The following is a 19980-nucleotide window of genomic DNA, read 5'->3' as shown; positions in this document are numbered from 1 at the left end:
TCTAAATTGCTGGGTCCAGTGCATCCCCAGGATGTCGTTGTCCCCATACTCCTGATCCTATGCAGTGTATAAGCATGGTATAACACGGTACAGAGTATCCTCCACAGCTTTAGGCAACCAGAGTTGTGTGATTTGCAGCAGTCTGGTGCTGCTTATGAAAGATATATATCGGGTAGCCACGTTGGAAGAATCTGTAGTATATTCACACTGCTTTGAAAATCTGGACCGCACCACCCACCTTCAGTGTGTTTGTTCTCATGGCTGCAAGGATTCAATTAATAAAAGAGGGAAGATATATTCTACAAGCATTTGTGGATGGCAGATAGAGTGGAGTACTGATATGAATCACCCTTTGATCTAACCCAGTACACACTCTGCTTTGCTGGCATTACTGCATCAAAGTGTTTTTTTCTGATGCCTAAATATGTCTAGTGGTTAAGGACTTTATATCAAAGTAAAATGGGCACACTGGACGACACACATAAAAGGTGTTTGTGATTTATGTGACTCAGTTCTGTAACAGACTAAAGGTTACTTCTTGACCATGTTGCTTTTAGTGTAAGTTTTAAATTTGAGGAACATGAATATGATAAAATCAAATTGAGATTGTTATATGTTTAGAGTAATTATAATGATTAGATTATTACATTTGTGGGGTTTAGAAATGCTATTGGTCCATTGATACCTATTAAGACTAAAAGCCTTGGATGATATTGCGTGTTTTCAGCTTCTGACTGGCTTACATATTGCTCTTCGATGATTTTCCTGAAACGCTAGTACTAACACTCTGGAACGCTCCATCATCCAGCACAGCTGGGTAAAAGCACATTTAGATGGTTAAGAACGTTTGGTGCATCTGGAAGTGACTTGTTTTATTCTCTTAACAGAAAATATAAGAGAAATTTAAGAGAATTTTGCTGCATGATTTTCTTGAAAGTCCCAGAGGGTTTTTACACACCTGAAAGTTTTAAAACAACTCCTGACCCTGTGTCTGATCTTGATGTATCGGTGGACCTTCTAAGACTAAGACACTTTTTATCATTTGCACCTGTTTAAGTGCACCTGATTCCATATTTAGTCATTAAAGGGATGCTAACTTTTTCCACATGAGGATAAGCATTTCTGTTTGTTATAGCTGCATAATTAATTCCCAAGTAAAGTTTTCTGCTCTAATTCTGCACATTTCATAATCTATTGTTAAGATAACATTTTCTTTAGTAACACATTATATTTTAAAATTGATTCTTTGATTGTATGTTGCCTGCTTCATATTCTAAACTGAAAGGAGTACAATGAAAATGAAACCCAAGAACAAATGTATTAAGTCATCCATTTATTGTCATATATACAGTTTACTTTATACATTCTCCATATATTTAAATATATGGAAGGATTGTTCAATACATGTTGGTGCTGTGCTCTAGTAATACTCAATGTACATATAAATATATATAGTCAAGCAGAAATAATTGAGAAAAGAAATAATCTAATTATTTCCCCCCAAAAAATATGCATATTTTCTCCGTGCAAAGAAATCCCTATTTGTTACTCTGTATTAAAAAGTAAATAAAAGTAGCACAGCCATTGTTGTTGGTAGTCGGGGCAGCTTTGAAAATCACTTAATGTTTTCCATAAAGTCCTTGAGAATTAGATCTTCAGTGTAGCTTCTTGCAGCCTCACGCTCATTAAAGACCATGCATTCCTGTTTCATTAAATGCCTGTTCTTTGGAGACAACTGTACAAAATTAGATTTTAATAAGAAGCCTCTATTCCCTGGGAATAAAGTTACACTGCAAAGTGGAATTGCATGCTCTTGCCAGCGCAAATTAGCAAAAACATTGTATCATCCATACAAAATAAGCACTAACATCTCTGTTAGCATGCTAATGGCTGTTTTGAATTTGCCGTGGCATTTCATTCTGTTGGTCTATGTACAGTTAAATGAATCTGGAATATGCAGCGTGTCTGCATAATGGCCAATTACAACTCCTTTATACGTGTAAAAGTACACTCAAAGGAATAGTAGAATAGCAACAATAAAGGGCAACACTGAGGTTTTGTTAATGGCTCAGCGATGTTCCCTTCCCAATTAATCGCTGACGGCGAAGGAAAACGTCTGAGTCATTATACAGAATAGTTGGGGCGGTAGCTGTTCTTCCACAACAGTAATTTTAAGTTGTTTCCATTTTTCAAAATTTGCCCAGTAGATTAGCACGAATAACAAGTGGTTACATGGCTCTGCAATGGCAAATACTTACATGTATGCATTTGTTGGAGAAATTTGTTAAAAGATAATTTGCAAATTGCATTTGGAGGCTCTAATGCACATGGTAGAGGTTGTTTTCCTCGCTGTTGTTAAATTGGACATTATTTTGGTACCATATGGAGTATTCAAATGAGCAGGCTTGCTTTTTCTCTGCAAACAGAAAACAGCCAAAGAGCTATAGCCGTGCCTGTAAAACTGGTGATTTGACTTGACCTCGTACTGTTTTCAAAGTGAAACTTTATATTTGCTGCAGAGCTTGATTTGAATGTGAGTATTTTGTACCCGCTGCAAACATCAACCTTTCAAATGAACGCATCCTCCATTGATCTGTCAAAATCATCTTTCCTCTTTCATTTAGCATTGTCCTATTTTCACTGGTGTGATTTTCCCTGACGCCGCTCATAACATTTCCTAATTATCTCGAGACGCATACTGTCTTCCTCTGAGTATTTGCCCATGGGCGTCTCTTTGAATAATTAGTAATTGGTACCCTTTGTCTCTCGCTTTAAGCACATCCCTTTAATATATACTGGAGCCGGTGAAAGCAGGATACCTGACTAGCGTGGAGTGAGAGAGGCTCGTCTTCTACTACTGAATGTCAAAGCGGCCTCTCTCTGTCTCTTGTGAGAGAGTGACTTCAATGACATTTATTCAAGCTTATTTGACTCTCTGTTGGAATGCTGCAAGATAGCACTTGATTTGAACTGCTTGTAAGAAATAAGTGCTGCATGATTGATGCATAGGGTAGTTCACTTTAGCCTGGCATGACATATTCGGTGTGTACGTCTGTCTGAGTAAGTACGTGCTTTCTCTGATTGTGCGTCGCAGGAAATACCTGGAATATGAGTATTGGGAGTAATATCCTTCTCTGTGTGTGTGCGCACGTCCATGTGATTGCATGTGCGAGACAGTGTGTGAGTAGCGCCAGCGTTTGTAGTGTGTCGATGGCACCGTCTCGCCGTAGTGCTGAATTGAGCCCGTCTCCAGGGTGCAACTCAAATTGATTAAATTTGCCAGGTAAGTTGAGGGGCTGACTTGAGGCTCCAAGCAATTATTTGACTGTGGCTAAACCCGGTGTAAAGAACAGATTCTCTTGTTCTTTCATACTGCTGTTTGGTAAAAAAAAAAAAAAAGTCGAGATCTGTTGTTAAAAAGAACTGCACAGCTCACAGCTCCGGAGAATGTGTAACCTCTGTAATCTGATGCTGCCTACGGCACACAAAATATAGAAAGTTGATATATCTTTCCCATGACACAAATATTTGAGAGTTATGCATTTGTCGCTGCCACCTATATTCATGCTCCGTCGTTGACTAGTATTCCTGTATTTAGCCCGATCATGTTGCTCAAGGTCCATTTGCATTGCTATCTACTATTCTCATAATCACTTTCATAATCAGAATATATTCATAGAATAAAGTATCATACTGTATACATACAGAGGAAGTGTGTTGCAGACCCACATATTAAACTGGATGCAAAGAAAAAGAGAGCACATTATGAATAGATTAGTGCAGACCATAGGGATATAGATAATTAGATACAGTATATGGCTCCTTGTGGCATAAAGAGTGCCCAGGACATTCTTTTAGATTGGGTGATGAGACTTGCAGCTGCAGTAGTTCACCACAGTCAGCTTTAGAGTTGTTGTGTGGAATAGCATTTACTTTGCTTATCTTCATTGTACACTGTCACACCGCAAAAGATTAGGACATGTTGGAATTGTATATGCAGTGTGCTTGACTGCACACGCTAGATGTCTGCATAGGCGCCTCAGCAGTGGAGTAAGCGGAGCAGCTGCAGGGCAACAGCGTGTTTTTGATCATACAACGTTGCTATTTTTGAACATTTGAGCTGGTTTAGATTAAAAATAATGATATCTGGTCATTTCATATGTTGTATCAGAATTAAAAATTACATTTTCTGTCCTTAAGTTGTTTTCTCATATGAACTCCGGACACAACGCTGGCTGGCCCTCGCGGTGTGATATTTCCTCTGTAACGGTGCACCACTATAGGTCAGCTGTTTCATCACCATTCATATCTATATAACCAATGTGTATATGATTAAATTGTCCACTAGAGCACAACATAGTTTACAAGAGCACGAAGTTCTTCATTGATCTAACCTCTTAATTTAGCTCTCACCAGCTCGATGCATTTAACTTTAAAATGCACAAGATTTTCTTCACCCACCACAGTCTCACAAAATCCTTTGGGGAAACACTGTAATATATAGCGCAATATAAACTGAGCTTTATAGTGAAAGAGCAGCTTTATTGGTCACGAAGGAAGACTGTATTGCAAGAAATGGCTATTTCAGGTGTTAATTAAATGAAATTTCCCTGCCATACCTCCCCTTGCCTGTCACTAATCTTGCACCCACACTCTTAACTAGGCGCCCCTGGATGTCACTACCTGTTTATGGCAGTGATTCCCAACCTTGTGACTCCTTAAAATTAAACATTGTCTACTTGTGACGCGACCTTAAAGGTGCCCTGTTGAGTTTTTTGTAAACAAGCAAGTAATGTTTCTTACAAATTGCATGGATCCTTGAAGTTTTGCAAAGCTGAAAGCCATGTTTGCTAGCTAGCAGTCTTCTTCATCACTGCCTTTGTTGGCATATTGACACATTTCTTTACATGTTACCACCACCAACTGTCAATCAGTGGAATAGCTTGAAACTGGTGTCAGGAATGGACCCACTCGTAAACACATTGCTCCCTAGCATCACTTGTGGTCCAAAGCTCCTCAGGGTGCCTTCAAAGTGGATGTGAGTTATAAGCAATTTAACTAAAGAGTAATTTCCGTATCGGATTGTTTCATTAGAAGGATTTGTAGAGGCCTGAAGAGATAGCAGTGTCCTGTAATTCACAAGCAAAAAAGCAAAAACGTTGTAAACCATAAGCATAATTTTGGAACATTCATGTTTCTTTCTTAGCTGTTTAATTATTTTGTGCCCCCTCAGATTTGTCCTGGCACCCCATTGCAGGTCCAGACGTCCAGAAAGGGAACTACTCCTTTAAGATGATCAGTCTACTCTGCCCTCTCGTGTTCATTGTCTTTCAGTTCCCTTGATCCGTCCGTTTTGGCATCTTATTCCAGCAGAAATCTAAGCCCTTTCGTCTTACTGTTATTGAGGTACATAACATCAAATTATCTCTGATTAGTCTACTTTTCTCTTAAAACCCAAAAAGCCTACAATTTGGAGTGACAAAAGACACCTAACAGCAGAGAGCTACTGAGCTGTGTCACACACATTTTCTTTCAAGTGTTATGATTGCAGGAAGTGGCATCTGTGCAGTCTGTGGAGGGAACAGCTGGCCAGACTCAGACTAAGGGGTGGCCATTAGCTGGCCGCACACAGACCTCCCAGGAGCACCTGGTAAAGATGGCCGGGAGGCAGAAAGGCTAACATTTAATTGCACTGAAAATGGCCGCTAAAATCTCCCTGATGGGGGAAATGGTCACCCTGGTGAGATGACAAGAAAGTGGAGGATTGAGGTTGTGGTCTTGACAGGAAGGACATAAAAAAGGACTGGGGAAAGCACTGATGTCATGACAGGTATCGAAACAAAAGGGACAGTTAGCAACAGATCAAAAAGGCAGACAGTTCTATTGACTGGCAGACGATAAACCGGAATTATCAATTGTCTGATGAAGTACCACACTGCAAGAATCACATACTTTCTGTCATAACGAGGGTGCAGGCTCAATCCAAGCACAAGCTACCTCAGGCTCCATTCCTAGCAGTGCAGGTCCTCATGTAACCTGTTCAGCACTCTCCCAAACTGGCAATATTCACGTTGGCAGATAAGTTAAATTAGTAATGATTGTACTGCCGCTGAGCATATTGACTTTCCCCCTCTGCTCCATAGAAGCTTTTCCTTATGTACTCCAGTCTGAACTCCTGGCTTGTGTTCGCCTCTGCCTGTGTATGTTTTTAAAGTAATAATCCCAAACTTGGTGTAAACACATCCACTTTGCAACTCGCTGGTCGCTGATGCGTAATAAAGTACCAGTAACTGACACAATATCTTTATCCAAAGATGTAATTACTGAAATTTTTATTTTTAGGTACACTTGGTAATTTTTGGTGATTTGGTGATTTTTTTTTTATTCAAACTACTTGGTTGAATATTGATGGCAAGGCAATTATCGAACCTTATCAATAATATTATTATCGTTTGAATTTGCTTTCAAGTCACAGATTTTGGTTGATACTGGTATGACTACTCAAACCCGAAGCTTTCTTTCCTAATGTAATTGCAAAAACGTTCCTGTGTCTGCAGTTGACATAAACAAAAAGTTTTTGTTGGGGGGGGGGGGGATAATTGTGTTAGTTTATTTTGGCGGGTTCTGTATGTGTTGAGTGGCACTATTAGCAACGTCACCAAAAATGTTTTCCCCATTTTCTGCAGAAACTCCCATCTCTCCCTCATTAAACTTTATTTATATAACTCTTTTCTTAACAAATTCCAAAGTACTATGAAGGGAATAATAGCATATAGGCAAAGGAATATACAAACAACAAGTGAAACAATAAAAACACAGAACACCAAGAGGATAAATAGAAAGAAAATATGAAATAGAGCGCAGCAGTAAAACCAGAACAAGCATTAAACATTCACAAAGGCTTTGTAATGAGTAATGATTTAAGAAGAAAAAAAGAGTTAAGATGTTGTGTGTCTGAACTCATCGCGTTCCAAAGTCATTGTTAGTTTGTCAGTCCTCTAACATGACTCATATAAAACTAGTTATTGCATGGCTTTCCTAACAATACGCCATAAACTGAATAGACACTTACAACAATTGACTCCTGAAACTTGTATTAAAGTAACAGGAGCTGCTGTCAGTCCTGTTTGGTCAAAATACTTGTAAAACTGTTACAAAGTGATCCTGAACAACACACTGCTATTACTACTACTACTCACGATGGCATCAGCAAAATGGAACATAAATCCTTAATCAAGGCTGTACAAAAAGGAGTCATTAGTAGCAGATAGAAGTACAGTAATAGCTGTCTTTTCTGAAGTGCAGTGATTGCATCAATACTGTCTCTACGGTGTAAACTCTCAGTGCTGTTTACTTTCCAGTCATTTCATTTATTTAGCATCTTACTGGCACTATGTGTGTTACTGTGTGTTGCCTCAGCATTGCAGCCAGTTTTCATGCATCCGTGTATGTGATGTTTTTTGCTCTGTCCTTTAATAGATAGATTAACATTTAATAGATTTTCTTATTTCTGCTTGTATAATGTGATTTCTTTTTTTCCGACAAAACTTATGAGGAAAATGTGTGTGGTTTAGTAATGAATATGGAATTAAATGGTCAAGATATAGGCTTCATTCATATTTGATGTTCTTATTTGCTTACTCCGGGTTATAAAGTATTGCAAAGGTTTTCATGGTAGCTACATGTGAACTTCAAACTCATGTGCAATATTTATCATGTTTGCTTTTTGGGAGCTGCAAATTCTCTGATTTGGTTCAGATCAAACAGCTCGTTTCTCATCTTCCCTCCTGTCCCAAGAAAGAGCATACGTACAGTTTTCACACAGGATCCACTACTTCCTTGGTCTTGGCTTGACTTTCCCTGTCTTCTCCCCTCTCCTCTTCTCTTCTATAGATGCTTTTTGTCAGACCCTTGTCGACACCCTGGAGGGCACACCTGGTCTGCGCTACATTTGGAGCACCTTCAAGCCGTTATTGCAAGGGAAAGTCCTCTACACACCTGATACACCCGCTGTTCGCCTCATTTTGAAAGAGGTAAGAAAAATGTAGCATATTTACATGTGCACTGACTTCTCATGCACTTGAAAAGTAGCTGCATATGTCGCTTGTATCAGTGTATATTATGAGCAAGTTTAGTGAAAGCAAAAAAACAAAACAATTTATGGTTTTCTTGATATATTTGTTTATCTTCTTTGCACAGGATCAGGCCAATTGTAGGTATCAGCAATTGTGCCTCCAGTGGGGGGAATGAAAAACACTGGATGTCACACAAAGTTACCACCTGGGGAAGAAAAATAAAAACAATACAGTAGTTAGTCAAAAGGGGCCTGTTCATATAACGTGGTGAATGTAATGCATTTTCATGACATGACATTTCTCCAAGATATTAGCATCATTTTGATAAGTGCATGAGCAAAACAAACAGCAGGCAGGGAGTGAGGATTTTGCATTCAGAATGCATAATGAGTACGAGCAAAATCTGCCGACTTCACAGCAAGCGGCCCGGGTGCTGGCGCAGGGGGCCCTTTTCACACCAGACATAGTCAGATTATTTACAAGTCAATGTTCAGGAGTAAATAACCCCATTTACATTCATCACCATGGGGGGGAGTGGCGGTGTTACAATGTGATGACTTCCTCTGGGGATTAGCCGAAATGTGCAGACGTGGAGTACTTTCATGTCTGGATTGGCTCGCAGTGAATAGACGAGGCTCAGTAGGTATGCTTTCAGTCAGGGAAAGGTGAGATAACTATTGTTTTTAAAATGAATATTGTTTTTTTTTCATTTCAGGCAAATAGCACATTCAATGCCTTGGCTATGCTTAAAGAGCTCGCCGATTCGTGGGACGAACTCTGGCCACGTGTCTGGGACTTCCTTCAAAATAGCCGTCAAGTCAGATCATTACGGGTAAGCACTACAACAAAATGACCTGAATCACTGTAGCCTTCGTTATTTATGTATTTATTATTTTATTTTTAGGTATTAAGAAAAGTTTAGTATCTAGTTTCTAGTGATAAGTTTCACCGAATACTGAAATTTGAATCTTAATAAGTTTTATAGTTTTACCAAGGGTCATGTGCTATTTCTTGGTCGAGCACAGTGACCTCCTGGAGTCTCTGCTTGTTGCCTGACAGCTTCATGGTGAAGGCCAGCTCATCATTTCAGTTTCTATTTGAAAAAATCCAGAACATATACCCCCCCGTATTGCTTAGACGGTCACAGGCACATGATCTGCAGCTCATTTACACATTTTCCTCTTCACTTAATGGCATTTTCCAAGCTGGGCTAGTCGTCTTTTTGCAGCAGAAAATGCAACAAATTTGAAATACATAAAATACACCAGCTTCCTTTCCTGGTATTTTTCTGTAAAAAATCAGTACAAAATGAAATGATGAGCCTCATATATATATATATATATAGTGCAGGTGAGAATATAAATGTTGTGTATATCAATTTGTTGCACCTTCTGTTAGATATGGAAAACGAAGGAGGAAAGTAATTATGGATAAGTGCAGGATAATTTTCATCCTTGCAGAAAGGATTATCTATAGAAGTAGAGGACATGGACTCTTCGCCACCACTTCTCTCCCTCCTTCCTCTCTCTCTTTGCCTCTTGCCGTATTTCTTTGACACTGACATTACTCCAGTGTCACTCCAAATGAGCTTATAGGCAGCTGGAGGGAAGCAGACATTGGGAGCTCCATATAGCCAGGGTATTCATTACCCTAGCCCTAACCTTTACACAAATGGGCCGGCAATCCTCCTTTGTCTTCATTTTCTCCCAGCCCGGCTCTCTCTCTCTCTCTCTCTCTCTGTCTCTCTCTGCACATCTCTCTACGAAGCTGGTGGCTTCAGAGGTTTGTCATCTTCAGAGGTTCTTCAAGGTCGCAGACACGTTTTACGTTGATAGACCAATTACCATCACCACCACAACTACATCTGAGATAGAAGATCTAGGGTGTCGAGCTGAATAGAAGGACATACTCTACAGAGATGGCTTACCAATAAAAGTGGTTGGAAATATGTTTGACATAATTACCCATGGCTTTACATAGTGTTAACATGTTGAAACTGTAATCCTTCAGATTTCATTCCTGGTTGATTTGGTGACCATGATTGCCATGGTAACAGCAAGTGCACAAGCAGCTTCTTCGTCAGAAATACAATAGAGCGCAGCCAAACAGACTCACTTTGTTCAACAATCTGCCTTTTTCCATCATGCCACGAGCAACTGCAATCAGATTTCATGCTGCACTTGGCGTGAGTAGATTTCCAGACACCAGCAGGGCACAGTAAAGTTGGTTACCTTTCTGAGAAGTCGTCTAACAGCTTGCCGTGGCTGGTCCTTCTTGTTCCATTACCCCCTGTAATATTTATGCTGTGCACTGTCCAAAAAATGCAGAAAATGTGTTGTTTTGTTGACACATTTTTGTTGAATGATTGAGATAGGGACTAACGGCGGTGACAAATACCCTGCTTCAATGCTGTAAATATGATGCAGCAGCAGCAGTCGAAGTTCCATTTGTGTTAGCAAATACGGCGCTGACAAGGTGTAAAGAAAGCAGTAACCAGTCAGGCTGTTATCAAAAAGATAAACTTAATACGGGTTATATTTGCTGTGAATCCCTCGTGTGTTTGAAGGCAGCTTGAATCCAGTGCGGAAATGGTAGACTCCGCCACTAACAATAAAAACTACTATACAGAGAAGTAATTACTGAGTGGACCAATATTCTTTGCAGAAAAAGATTGTATTTCGGTCATTAAATTAATTAGCACTATCATGTAACCTGTCACCTATGTAAACATTTTAAAGCACGTGTTTGTCATTTGTCACATGGATCTGACCATTTACAAAGGCAAGCAAATACATTTCACTTCCTCACTAGAAGATCCTCCCATGACAACCATTTGACACATGACCAACGAGGGTTGAAATGTCATAACTCTTTGGCCCAAATGCCACTGAAATTGATGCCACATGCAGGCGTAGGTGGATGAAGATTTCCAATACTGAGCTGGTCTAACGGTCACAGTCAATTTGCCAGCGGGACTCTGCTGCTGCTGCTACTACCGTTTCAGAATTACTTAGAGATTACAAACTTTGTTGATGGGTCATGTCCTTAATGTAGCACCCACTAAGATGGATGTACCGATTTTTTAAAAGGTCACATGCAGCATAGAGATTACTTAATTTGACACTTTGTCCTAAGGTTAAATAGAATATCATCAGAAGTGTTGACACTGAAATGCCACTGAGCACACTGGCTGGAATATATCTGAATCTCAACTCGGAAATTTCACACTTTAGAGGCCCAACTGTCGGTTGATGTACGGCGCCCTTTCCTCTCCAAAAGTCAGAGTCCACATGGTCCACCTTTAAATGTGAACCATACTCAATCAACTACTGGAATTATTGGTTTCGAAAGACTAGGTATGTTTTTTTTTTCTTTTGTAAAATGATAAATGGTTGGGTGATTTAAATAACGTATAATCTCAGTGGGGTTAGGTCCCTTTTCAGTGTTCCCCTGTGTACATGGCAGGTAAATTAGCCCTGTTATGTTTCATTTTAGATTATGTTGTAACACTGTCATTACAGGAACGGTGTCATATTAATAACTGGCCATTAATTTCACAGCAGCCTGAAACTATGAACATACTGGGTGGGAGTGAGGGTAACGGTTGTGGCTACTAAATAGAGGGCAACACATTAAAACCTATGAACATACCGGGTGGGAGTTAACATATCTTATTATGCGAGAGCTATTGTTTGAGGAGCTAATAACCGTTTATGTCTTGCAACAAAAAATGCATATACATATTCATGTATTGCATATACAGTGTGTAGGATTTACATACTTGTAGCAAGGTTTATTTATATTTGCTCCCAGATCAGCATATCTTTTCATATATTTTATTAATTCATTGCATGAGTAGAACAAATACATGCTTGACCCATGACCTGAGATGACTGAAAGAGGCTTCACATACATGTTTCGTATCATGTCAGTGAAGGAGATTGAGAGGAGGGGGGACTACCTATATCTCTGTTTTGTGCACTTTAATAGTGTTCTTATGTATATGTGTTTACGTACAGTTTTAATTTGCATTAATTTCCATACTAAGCTCCTTAATGTATGTCCCTGCAAATGTGCATATGTTGTGTGTGTGTGTGTATATTGTACATTTATACTGTGTGCTGCTGTACATGAGCACTTCTTGGCCAATGTGTATCCCGGAGCCCGAAGTTCAACAGTGCCATCTATCTTAACGCTCCTAATTAATGCTACAGAAGAATGAATGTCAACACCACCGACGCACAGAGCTGACCTCCCATGCTTTCACATCTAAAATAATACACTGTGGCCTGAAACGCTTTGGTCCTCATTCAGATCCCATTGCATTCAATGCCACATTCATTCCAAACCTCTCACTGGTAACCAGAGTAACTATAATGAAACCCATCTCCTTGTCATTAACACCAGATTTTGCTGGCGAATCCGGTGTTTGCCGCTACCCTCAACCAGGGTCTCAACGGCACAGAATGGTCAGCCGAGCTGCTGGCCAACTTCTTGTATAACGGGCCCCCGGAGGATCGTCCACCGGGCATGCCGCCTAACGACTGGAGAGATGCTTACAACGCCACTACTGACATCCTGAAGCTTCTCTCCAACTTCCTTGGCGTATGTAATCATTTTTGTCTGTGCTTTCATGAAATGCGTAGCACCTCGTGAGCCTCATGCACCAGAGGGTTGTGTGACCTCCTCAGTAAAGTGAGAGATTTGATTTAAAAAGAGAGGCTGTTCTCTGACATTTAAGATTTTCATAAAATATATAATTCTCACTGGTGAGGAAATTGGCGATACTGTACATATTTTTTCGGCCCTCCACTGTTCTATTTTAGACTCTCCCTTCTGTGTTATTTATCCTGTACACCTGATATTACCCATGTGATTCCTTTGGTTGGTGTTGGCGTTAAAAACAAATGCTGAGTATGACCTTTTTAAAGTGCTCAAACAAAACTCCTTTGGTAGAAATAAGTTGTTAGATTCTACTGTATCAGCTTTCTTTTTTCTGGGTTGTCGGTTTGCTAAAAAAACATGATCCAGATGAGCTGACTTAAGCCATGCCAAGCTACTGCAGCAGCATCTTACACATTAAATATAGATCACCTTACTTTAGAGCTTCAATGATAATTTCCCAGTCGGGATATGTAAACAATTTGCAATTACCACAGATACTTTAACCTACAGATTTAAAGGTCCAGTGTGTAGGATTTATGGGGATTTATTTGCAGAAATGGAATATAGTATTCATAACTATGTTTTCATTAGTCACCTGAAACTAAGAATCGTTGTGACGGAGTCCGCCATGTTGCTCTGCAATGTTTCTACAGTAGCCTAGAATGGACAAACCATACACTGGCTCTAGAGAGGGTGTTTTTATGTTACCTAAAGAACACCGTAGTTCTCTGACAAGCTTGGAAAGGGGGGATGAGCAGAGGGGTATTCATTTGGTTGCAACCTCAGCGCTAGATGCCACTAAATACTACACACTGCTCCTTTAATTTGGCAAAGATCTTGTATCCCTGACATAATTGCTACACTTAAATTTCCCCCTGTATCTTTCTGTTCACAACTCTGGTAGAACAGATACACAATGTGTCCATGTTTAGCACAGTGCTTTTTGTTTCTAAGCTCTTTTGTTGCTCTATCTTTGCTCTGCTGCTGTTGAAACCAAAATCAAGACTTTTCCAGATGACATGTAGGTTTTTTTTTAATCTTGCGCACTCTCAGCTTTCTTTTTTTTTTTTTTTTTTGGAGAACATGCAAAAAAGACTTTGGTCTTTTATTCATTAAAGTTTAATGTCCTTGAGTTAGCAAACTGTCAAACACACAGGAAGATCTGTCACTACATTGCTTCTGTGATAATCATAAAAAAACATTGTTATGGGCCTGACTATAGTGAATCTGTTATGGCATCAAACAAAGTGGTGTCTCTAAGTAGGGACACACGGTTTGACAGTGATATATTGATCCCTGGCACAGTTTGCAGCCTTCTTTCTCTGTGTGTGATCAAACACATGTACAAAGCCCCCACACACCCCCTGCCATACTCACACATACACACACATAATATCAATCCACGGCCAGGTAAGATGGCAGGTTGGGCCCTTGGGGTTAGCCACACATGGCCAATGAAATTCCATCATAATGCAATCTATTTTCTGCCCTAATGGAAATTGCATTGCTCAAAATGGATACCAGCATAGGGACAGTTATTAGACAACCTTTACTGTGGTGTCCTCTTGTCTCGGTGAATACATCTGTGGGGAAATAGAGAGTGTCTTTTAGTCTAGGGCTGAATAGTATATACTTTCAGCAATGGTCAGGTGCAATAGCCTTAAGGCAAATACATTAATATAGTAACGCAAATTAGGCCCACCATGACACAGTATATAATAAAAATGAAAATAAGGGAAGTTTGCTTATTCATGACTAATCTTACAGTCATAACCAACAACAATCGCTCTTTAGAGCATCTGTGTGAGCAAATTAATAACTGAAGATCAATGCCCAACAATCTGTGGTGTTTTTTTTTTAATTGGCATGGCTTCTCACTATGGTGCCACCACCAGCATAAACACTGAAGACCTAGTTTGCATCTTTTTAATAGCACAGGCCCAAATTAGGGCCACAAATTGCTGCTGCCCTGCTTCATTTATGATCTGCCCCACAATTTAATAGAATTAAGATACTCATGGTGGAAGTTATAAAAAAAAAAGAAGAATAAGGGGAAAAAAAATAATAAGCAATAGTCATGTAAACTGCATAACAGGTCGTTGTTGTTGTTGTTGGTGAATGTGTTTATGGCAGCGGTAACAGTAGTAAACAGTACCATTGCATCATCTTCATTATCCTTTGTCCCTAGCCTCACTTGACACTGGTCTGCTGCTTATTGAAAATGTTGCATTGCAGTATAGTAATGTTTTGCTTAAAGGAACAGTGTGTAACATTTTGGGGTATCTATTAGCAGAAATGGAATATAATATTCATAACTGTTTTCATTAGTGTATAATCACCTGAAACTAAGAACCGTTGTGTTTTCGGAGGGAGCTGGTCCTCTTCACGGAGTCCGCCATGTTGCTCTGTCACGTTTCTTCAGTAGCACAGAATAGACAAACAAAACACCAGCTCTACAGAGAGCCTTTCTGTTTTTTACGTCACCTGAAGGCCACCGTAGTTCTCCGACACGACTGTTATTGTGGTAACGTGAGCTGCAGAGTGCAAAACCGTGGTACCGCCAGTCGTCGTTTGATTTCTGCTGCTCCTGAAGTAGTGTCATTATGGTAAGGATGGCGATGCTACCACAGCTTTGCACTTGGCGGCTCACATTACCACAGTCTTGGAAAGAGAGGAGTGAGCGGAAGGGTACTTAGTTGGTTGCAAAATGCAACCACACCACTAGATGCCGCCAAATCCTACACACTGTACCTTTAAACATTGAGGACACTTTTTTCACAATTTCTGTAAGAATGAATCTACTGTATGAGCTATTTTGACTCCAGTGGTCTCTCTAACTTGAGCAGATAAAGCTGATTTCTAGTATGTATAGTAGATCGTCTTCTGTGAAATCCATAACCAGAACAACTCAGGGTGTTAGCCGGAATTTTTCTCATCAGTGGGGCCAGTTTCTATGCCGGAGTCAGATTGTCGATATCAGACAGTTTAGCCTCAGCTGCGGGCCCAGTGGTAAAAGACAAAAGAAAAGCCAAAATGCATAAACAGTCTTGCTCTGTCTCTTCTAGACACATCATGGTTGGTGAGGCTTGTCGTGACAGAGAATAGTGCTGATATTTAAAGATTAAATAGAGAAAAGAAAGGCTCTGAAGGCCATTTGTAAATGCAGTACACTGATATGTGTTTGTTCATTTAAATATAAATGTAAGGACAGCATTCTCTCTGCTAGTTGATTCTGATCTATTCTGATTTAAATTAGTCATCAGATGTGGCTGTTTTTTTCACAGCACTTCTCTTTGGGCTCACGTAACCATTCCACTGCTGTGATATCCTCACTAGTATGTACTGAGCAAATGCTGTTGCTGTGATATTTTGTTTACCACTATAGCTTGATATAGAATACAGACTAGAGAATCCTGGGGGAGAAATGATAAAACTATTGCAGCACCGGGATGTGTGGACAGCTGTCAGGTGTGACTGCCTCCCAGGATGGCTAGCTCATTATCGTTTCATGAAACCGGGGGACAAGGCTACAGAACGGGGAGTGCTAGCGAGGCTGTATCTCATTTGCTTGTCTCTGCTGAAGCCCAAAACATTTCCCACCCCCTGGCAGCTCCAGATATTGGAACTACACTCTGTTCGGTTTAGTCAATAGCTGAGTGATACTTTTCACTAAATATCCATCTGCCATTCTGTCAGCGAGTTCATGCCTGCCTCTCTTTTATTCCCTATTTTGTGGATACTAAAGATTTATATCAAATAGGAATGATTTACTATAAGGAGATTATATAAAAGTAAGCCATTTTTTGTGATACCTCTGTATGTGTTGACAGTGTTTAGACCTGAATAAGTTTGAGGCGGCCCCCACCGAAAGCCATCTGGTGAGCAGAGCACAGGAGCTTCTGAAGAATGATACGTACTGGGCTGGTGTCATATTTGAAAACCTCCAGCCAAACTCCAGCCACCCCACTCCGTATGTTAAATACAAGATTCGCATGGACATCGATGAGGCAGAGCGTACCAACAAAGTGAAAGAAAGGTATGTGACACAGCTCAGCCTCTGTTTAGTACAAATAAGGGACTGTTATTGTATCTATTAAAGAGGACCTATTATGATTTTGTGCTTTTTCCCTTTCCTTTAGTGTGTTATAATGTTGTTTTGTACATGTAGAAGGTCTGCAAAGTTACAAAGCCCACGCCAAAGAGAGTTACAGAAACACTGCTCCTGAACTGCCGGAAACGCCTTGCTTGAAGTCACGCCTTTTCTTACATAACGTGGTGATGTCACCAAGTAACACATTTGCATAATACCTACCTAACGGCTAGTTTGGCGCGCCCTCAAACAAAGCTAGTTAGAGCGGAGCTGAAGCAGAGTCGGAAGGGTTTGTTTCAGTTGACCAATCACAACAGTGGGCCAGTTGACCAATCAAGCTTTTCGGGAGGGGAGGGGTCTGAAACTGAGCGTTTCAGACAGAGGGGGAAAAGAGGTGTTGCGGCACAGTTGGTATGTGTAAAATGATGCGTGTTTTGAACATTAAAGCATTTAACCATGCTCTAGTAAAACCCAAAATACAAGTATACAAACTGAAAATAAGCATAATAGGTCCTCTTTAAAGTACTTCATATTCTTCCTGAAAAACTCTAACCGTCTTTTGTTTTTACCGACACTTATGTAACACATCTCATAGCTTTTGTTAAATAGATAATTTGCCATTTTGGGAAATGTGCTCATTTGCTTTCACTGAGAATTGGATGAGAAGATTAATATCTCTACACTAAATATGAGTCAGAGCCAAGAGATGGTTAGCTTAGCTTAGCATAAAGACTGAAAACAGGGGGAACAGCTAGCCTGGCTTGTCCGAAGGTAAATGTTGGTAACCAAACAAACAAGATATAAACTGTTTTTTTTAGTGAACTTTACAGGTTAGCATTGGACACAGCTAGGCTTGCCGTTTCCCCCTACCAACAGTTTTTAAGCTAACTGTTTCCTTGCTCTCGCCTGAAGACTGGCTCTAAACAAAGGTAAAAACGCTCTGCAAGAGAGCTGAAAAGCACATTTTCCAAAATGTCAAAGTATTCCTTTAAGCCCAACGATGACGACCATGCTTGGTTTTATATTCCTATCTGTTCACAGGAAGATCGGATCTTTTTTTTTCTTTTTGCCTTTCAAAGTTTACTATCTAAAAATATGACCTCTATAAACAGTCATGATACTTTGACAGTATTTCTGACCATTCTGCTTGTAGTTTACTTGCCCTTTGCAAAGACAGATCATGGTGTGTCTGCTTTTAATAAGGTTATGGTCTCCCGGGGCTCGAGACAACTCCTTTAACGACCTGCGCTATATATGGGGAGGCTTCGCCTACCTGCAGGATATGATGGACCATGGCATTATACGAGTGCAGACGTCAAAGACTCAACCCCTCGGTGTTTTTGCCCAGCAAATGCCATACCCTTGCTTCGTGGATGACGTGTGAGTACAAAAGCTTTTATTTGTCAGGCTTGTGATTACTGGAAGAGGAAGAAGGTATTACAGCAATAAAATTCTGCTCACTCTGGGGAGTTGCCACTCATTGCCACCAGGAAGTTGAGTTATGGTCTTATCAGTCACTTAGGCCTTCCAGATTTCCCTGTGGAAACTTCAAGATGCTCCCTCTTATTTGTCTAAATTAGCCTTTCTTTTATATCTGTGTTACTCTTCTGCTAGTGTCTTATTCTCTCTACATATGCATATACAAAGTTAGAGAACTCCTCTGATAATGTCACTGTTAAAAGTCAGAAATGAAAACATAACATCCGTGAGGACCGAGCATTAATTAATCATGAATCGAGGGTCCACAAGGCGAAAAAGAAATGAATGAAGGCAGCAAGAGGGAATGAGTGGGCCAAAACTATTGATTTTAGTCAAACCACAGGAAATTCCTGAATAGTTGATGGATGCTGAATTATTTAAACAACCACCACGAGTCCCTTCCTTCCTTGTATTTCCAAGGTATTTCATTCTCAACAAAGTGAGCGTACCGGTCCGTACCCCACGTCTCACATAGCTCCATCACATGCAACGATTGATAGCAGGACTCCATCTGCGTTGTGTATTTATCCATCGATAGCACTGGCTCTTATCATGTTAGATCATCCACCTAGGGACATAAATGATGCGGTATCACTCTTAATCTTTCCACAGCAAAGATTTCCTCAGAGTCTGGGAAATTACTCCCATCCACGCACAATTATGATCTCCATTAATAAAGGAAAAGCCCAGTGATGCCATCAAGAGAGAAGATAATTACCAGGGAGATTTAAGTCCAACAACAACAATACGCCCCTTTCAGTAGGCACAAAATATCCACTCCCTGTGGGAAAGCGCAGTTCCAAAGATTAGGGATCTAATTTTAAAATATTATGTGCTTTGGATAGCACATAATTTAGAGTAAAGCCGTCAGAGAGTATTTGGATCAACATATATAAAGGAGCCAAAGCAAGAAAAAGCATGAAAACGATAATTTATACTGAGGATGCATTTGGGCTGCTAATGTCTACATGTTGTGAATAATAATGCCCCATTCTGTACCACATGTGTGTCTTGGAGACGTAGGGACATCAATGCTATGAAAACCATATTCAAAGTTATGGCTTTATTGATATGGCTTTCAGCATCTGGGGTTTTTCTATTGGTTCTTTGTGAAGTGCTTTCCTCCTGATTTATATTCACATTGTGGCTTTAAGATTAAATGCGGCTTCACTGCTTTGCACTTTATTTTCTAGCTGCTTTATTAAACCTGGTTTAAGACACATATTTCATATTTGTTTTAACTGCCTAAGTGGGTGCACTTGGTTTGGCCTGCCAGGCAATAGGATAGTTTCAGAAGTATCTATTGGAGGGATGTTGAACTAAATACTGCGCCCACTGGAGATGTTCATCTGAGAGGAATTTTGGCATTTTGAATTAACTAAAACCTCAAATCATCGCCTCTATACACAATGACTAACATTCCCACTGGTGCCTTTTTGTGCATTTTCCTATCGTACCTGTTTATTCCAGTATAATAACAACCAGAACTTGGCACTAGATTGCTCAATTTTCTAGTAATGCACAGCACTCTCAGAGGTGGCATACTGAATATGGAGCATTACTGTTTTCAAATAAAAAGCACAGATTTCTTTGCGTCGTCGTTTGCAGCTCATTGTTGTGATAATGATCTGAAATTAGACAGTCATGGTACAGCTTATTTGCTAATGCCAG

At 40.0% G+C, this 19980-nt stretch overlaps 1 protein-coding gene across 1 annotated transcript in view; it reads left to right on the top strand.

Moving 5' to 3' along the window:
• LOC119482014 (phospholipid-transporting ATPase ABCA1-like) overlaps positions 1-19980 on the top strand; it is a 191122-nt gene that overhangs the window by 55392 nt on the left and 115750 nt on the right. Inside the window, exons 12-16 of the mRNA XM_037759373.1 lie at positions 7894-8033; positions 8791-8907; positions 12483-12680; positions 16571-16776; positions 18034-18210. Coding sequence (XP_037615301.1) covers positions 7894-8033; positions 8791-8907; positions 12483-12680; positions 16571-16776; positions 18034-18210 — 838 coding nt within the window. The remainder of the gene's footprint in view (positions 1-7893; positions 8034-8790; positions 8908-12482; positions 12681-16570; positions 16777-18033; positions 18211-19980) is intronic.

Source organism: Sebastes umbrosus, chromosome 22 (assembly GCF_015220745.1).
Source record: "Sebastes umbrosus isolate fSebUmb1 chromosome 22, fSebUmb1.pri, whole genome shotgun sequence".
Taxonomy (NCBI): domain Eukaryota; kingdom Metazoa; phylum Chordata; class Actinopteri; order Perciformes; family Sebastidae; genus Sebastes; species Sebastes umbrosus.
The sequence above is the reverse complement of the archived record's forward strand: the minus strand, read 5'-3'. Positions and strand labels throughout refer to the sequence as shown.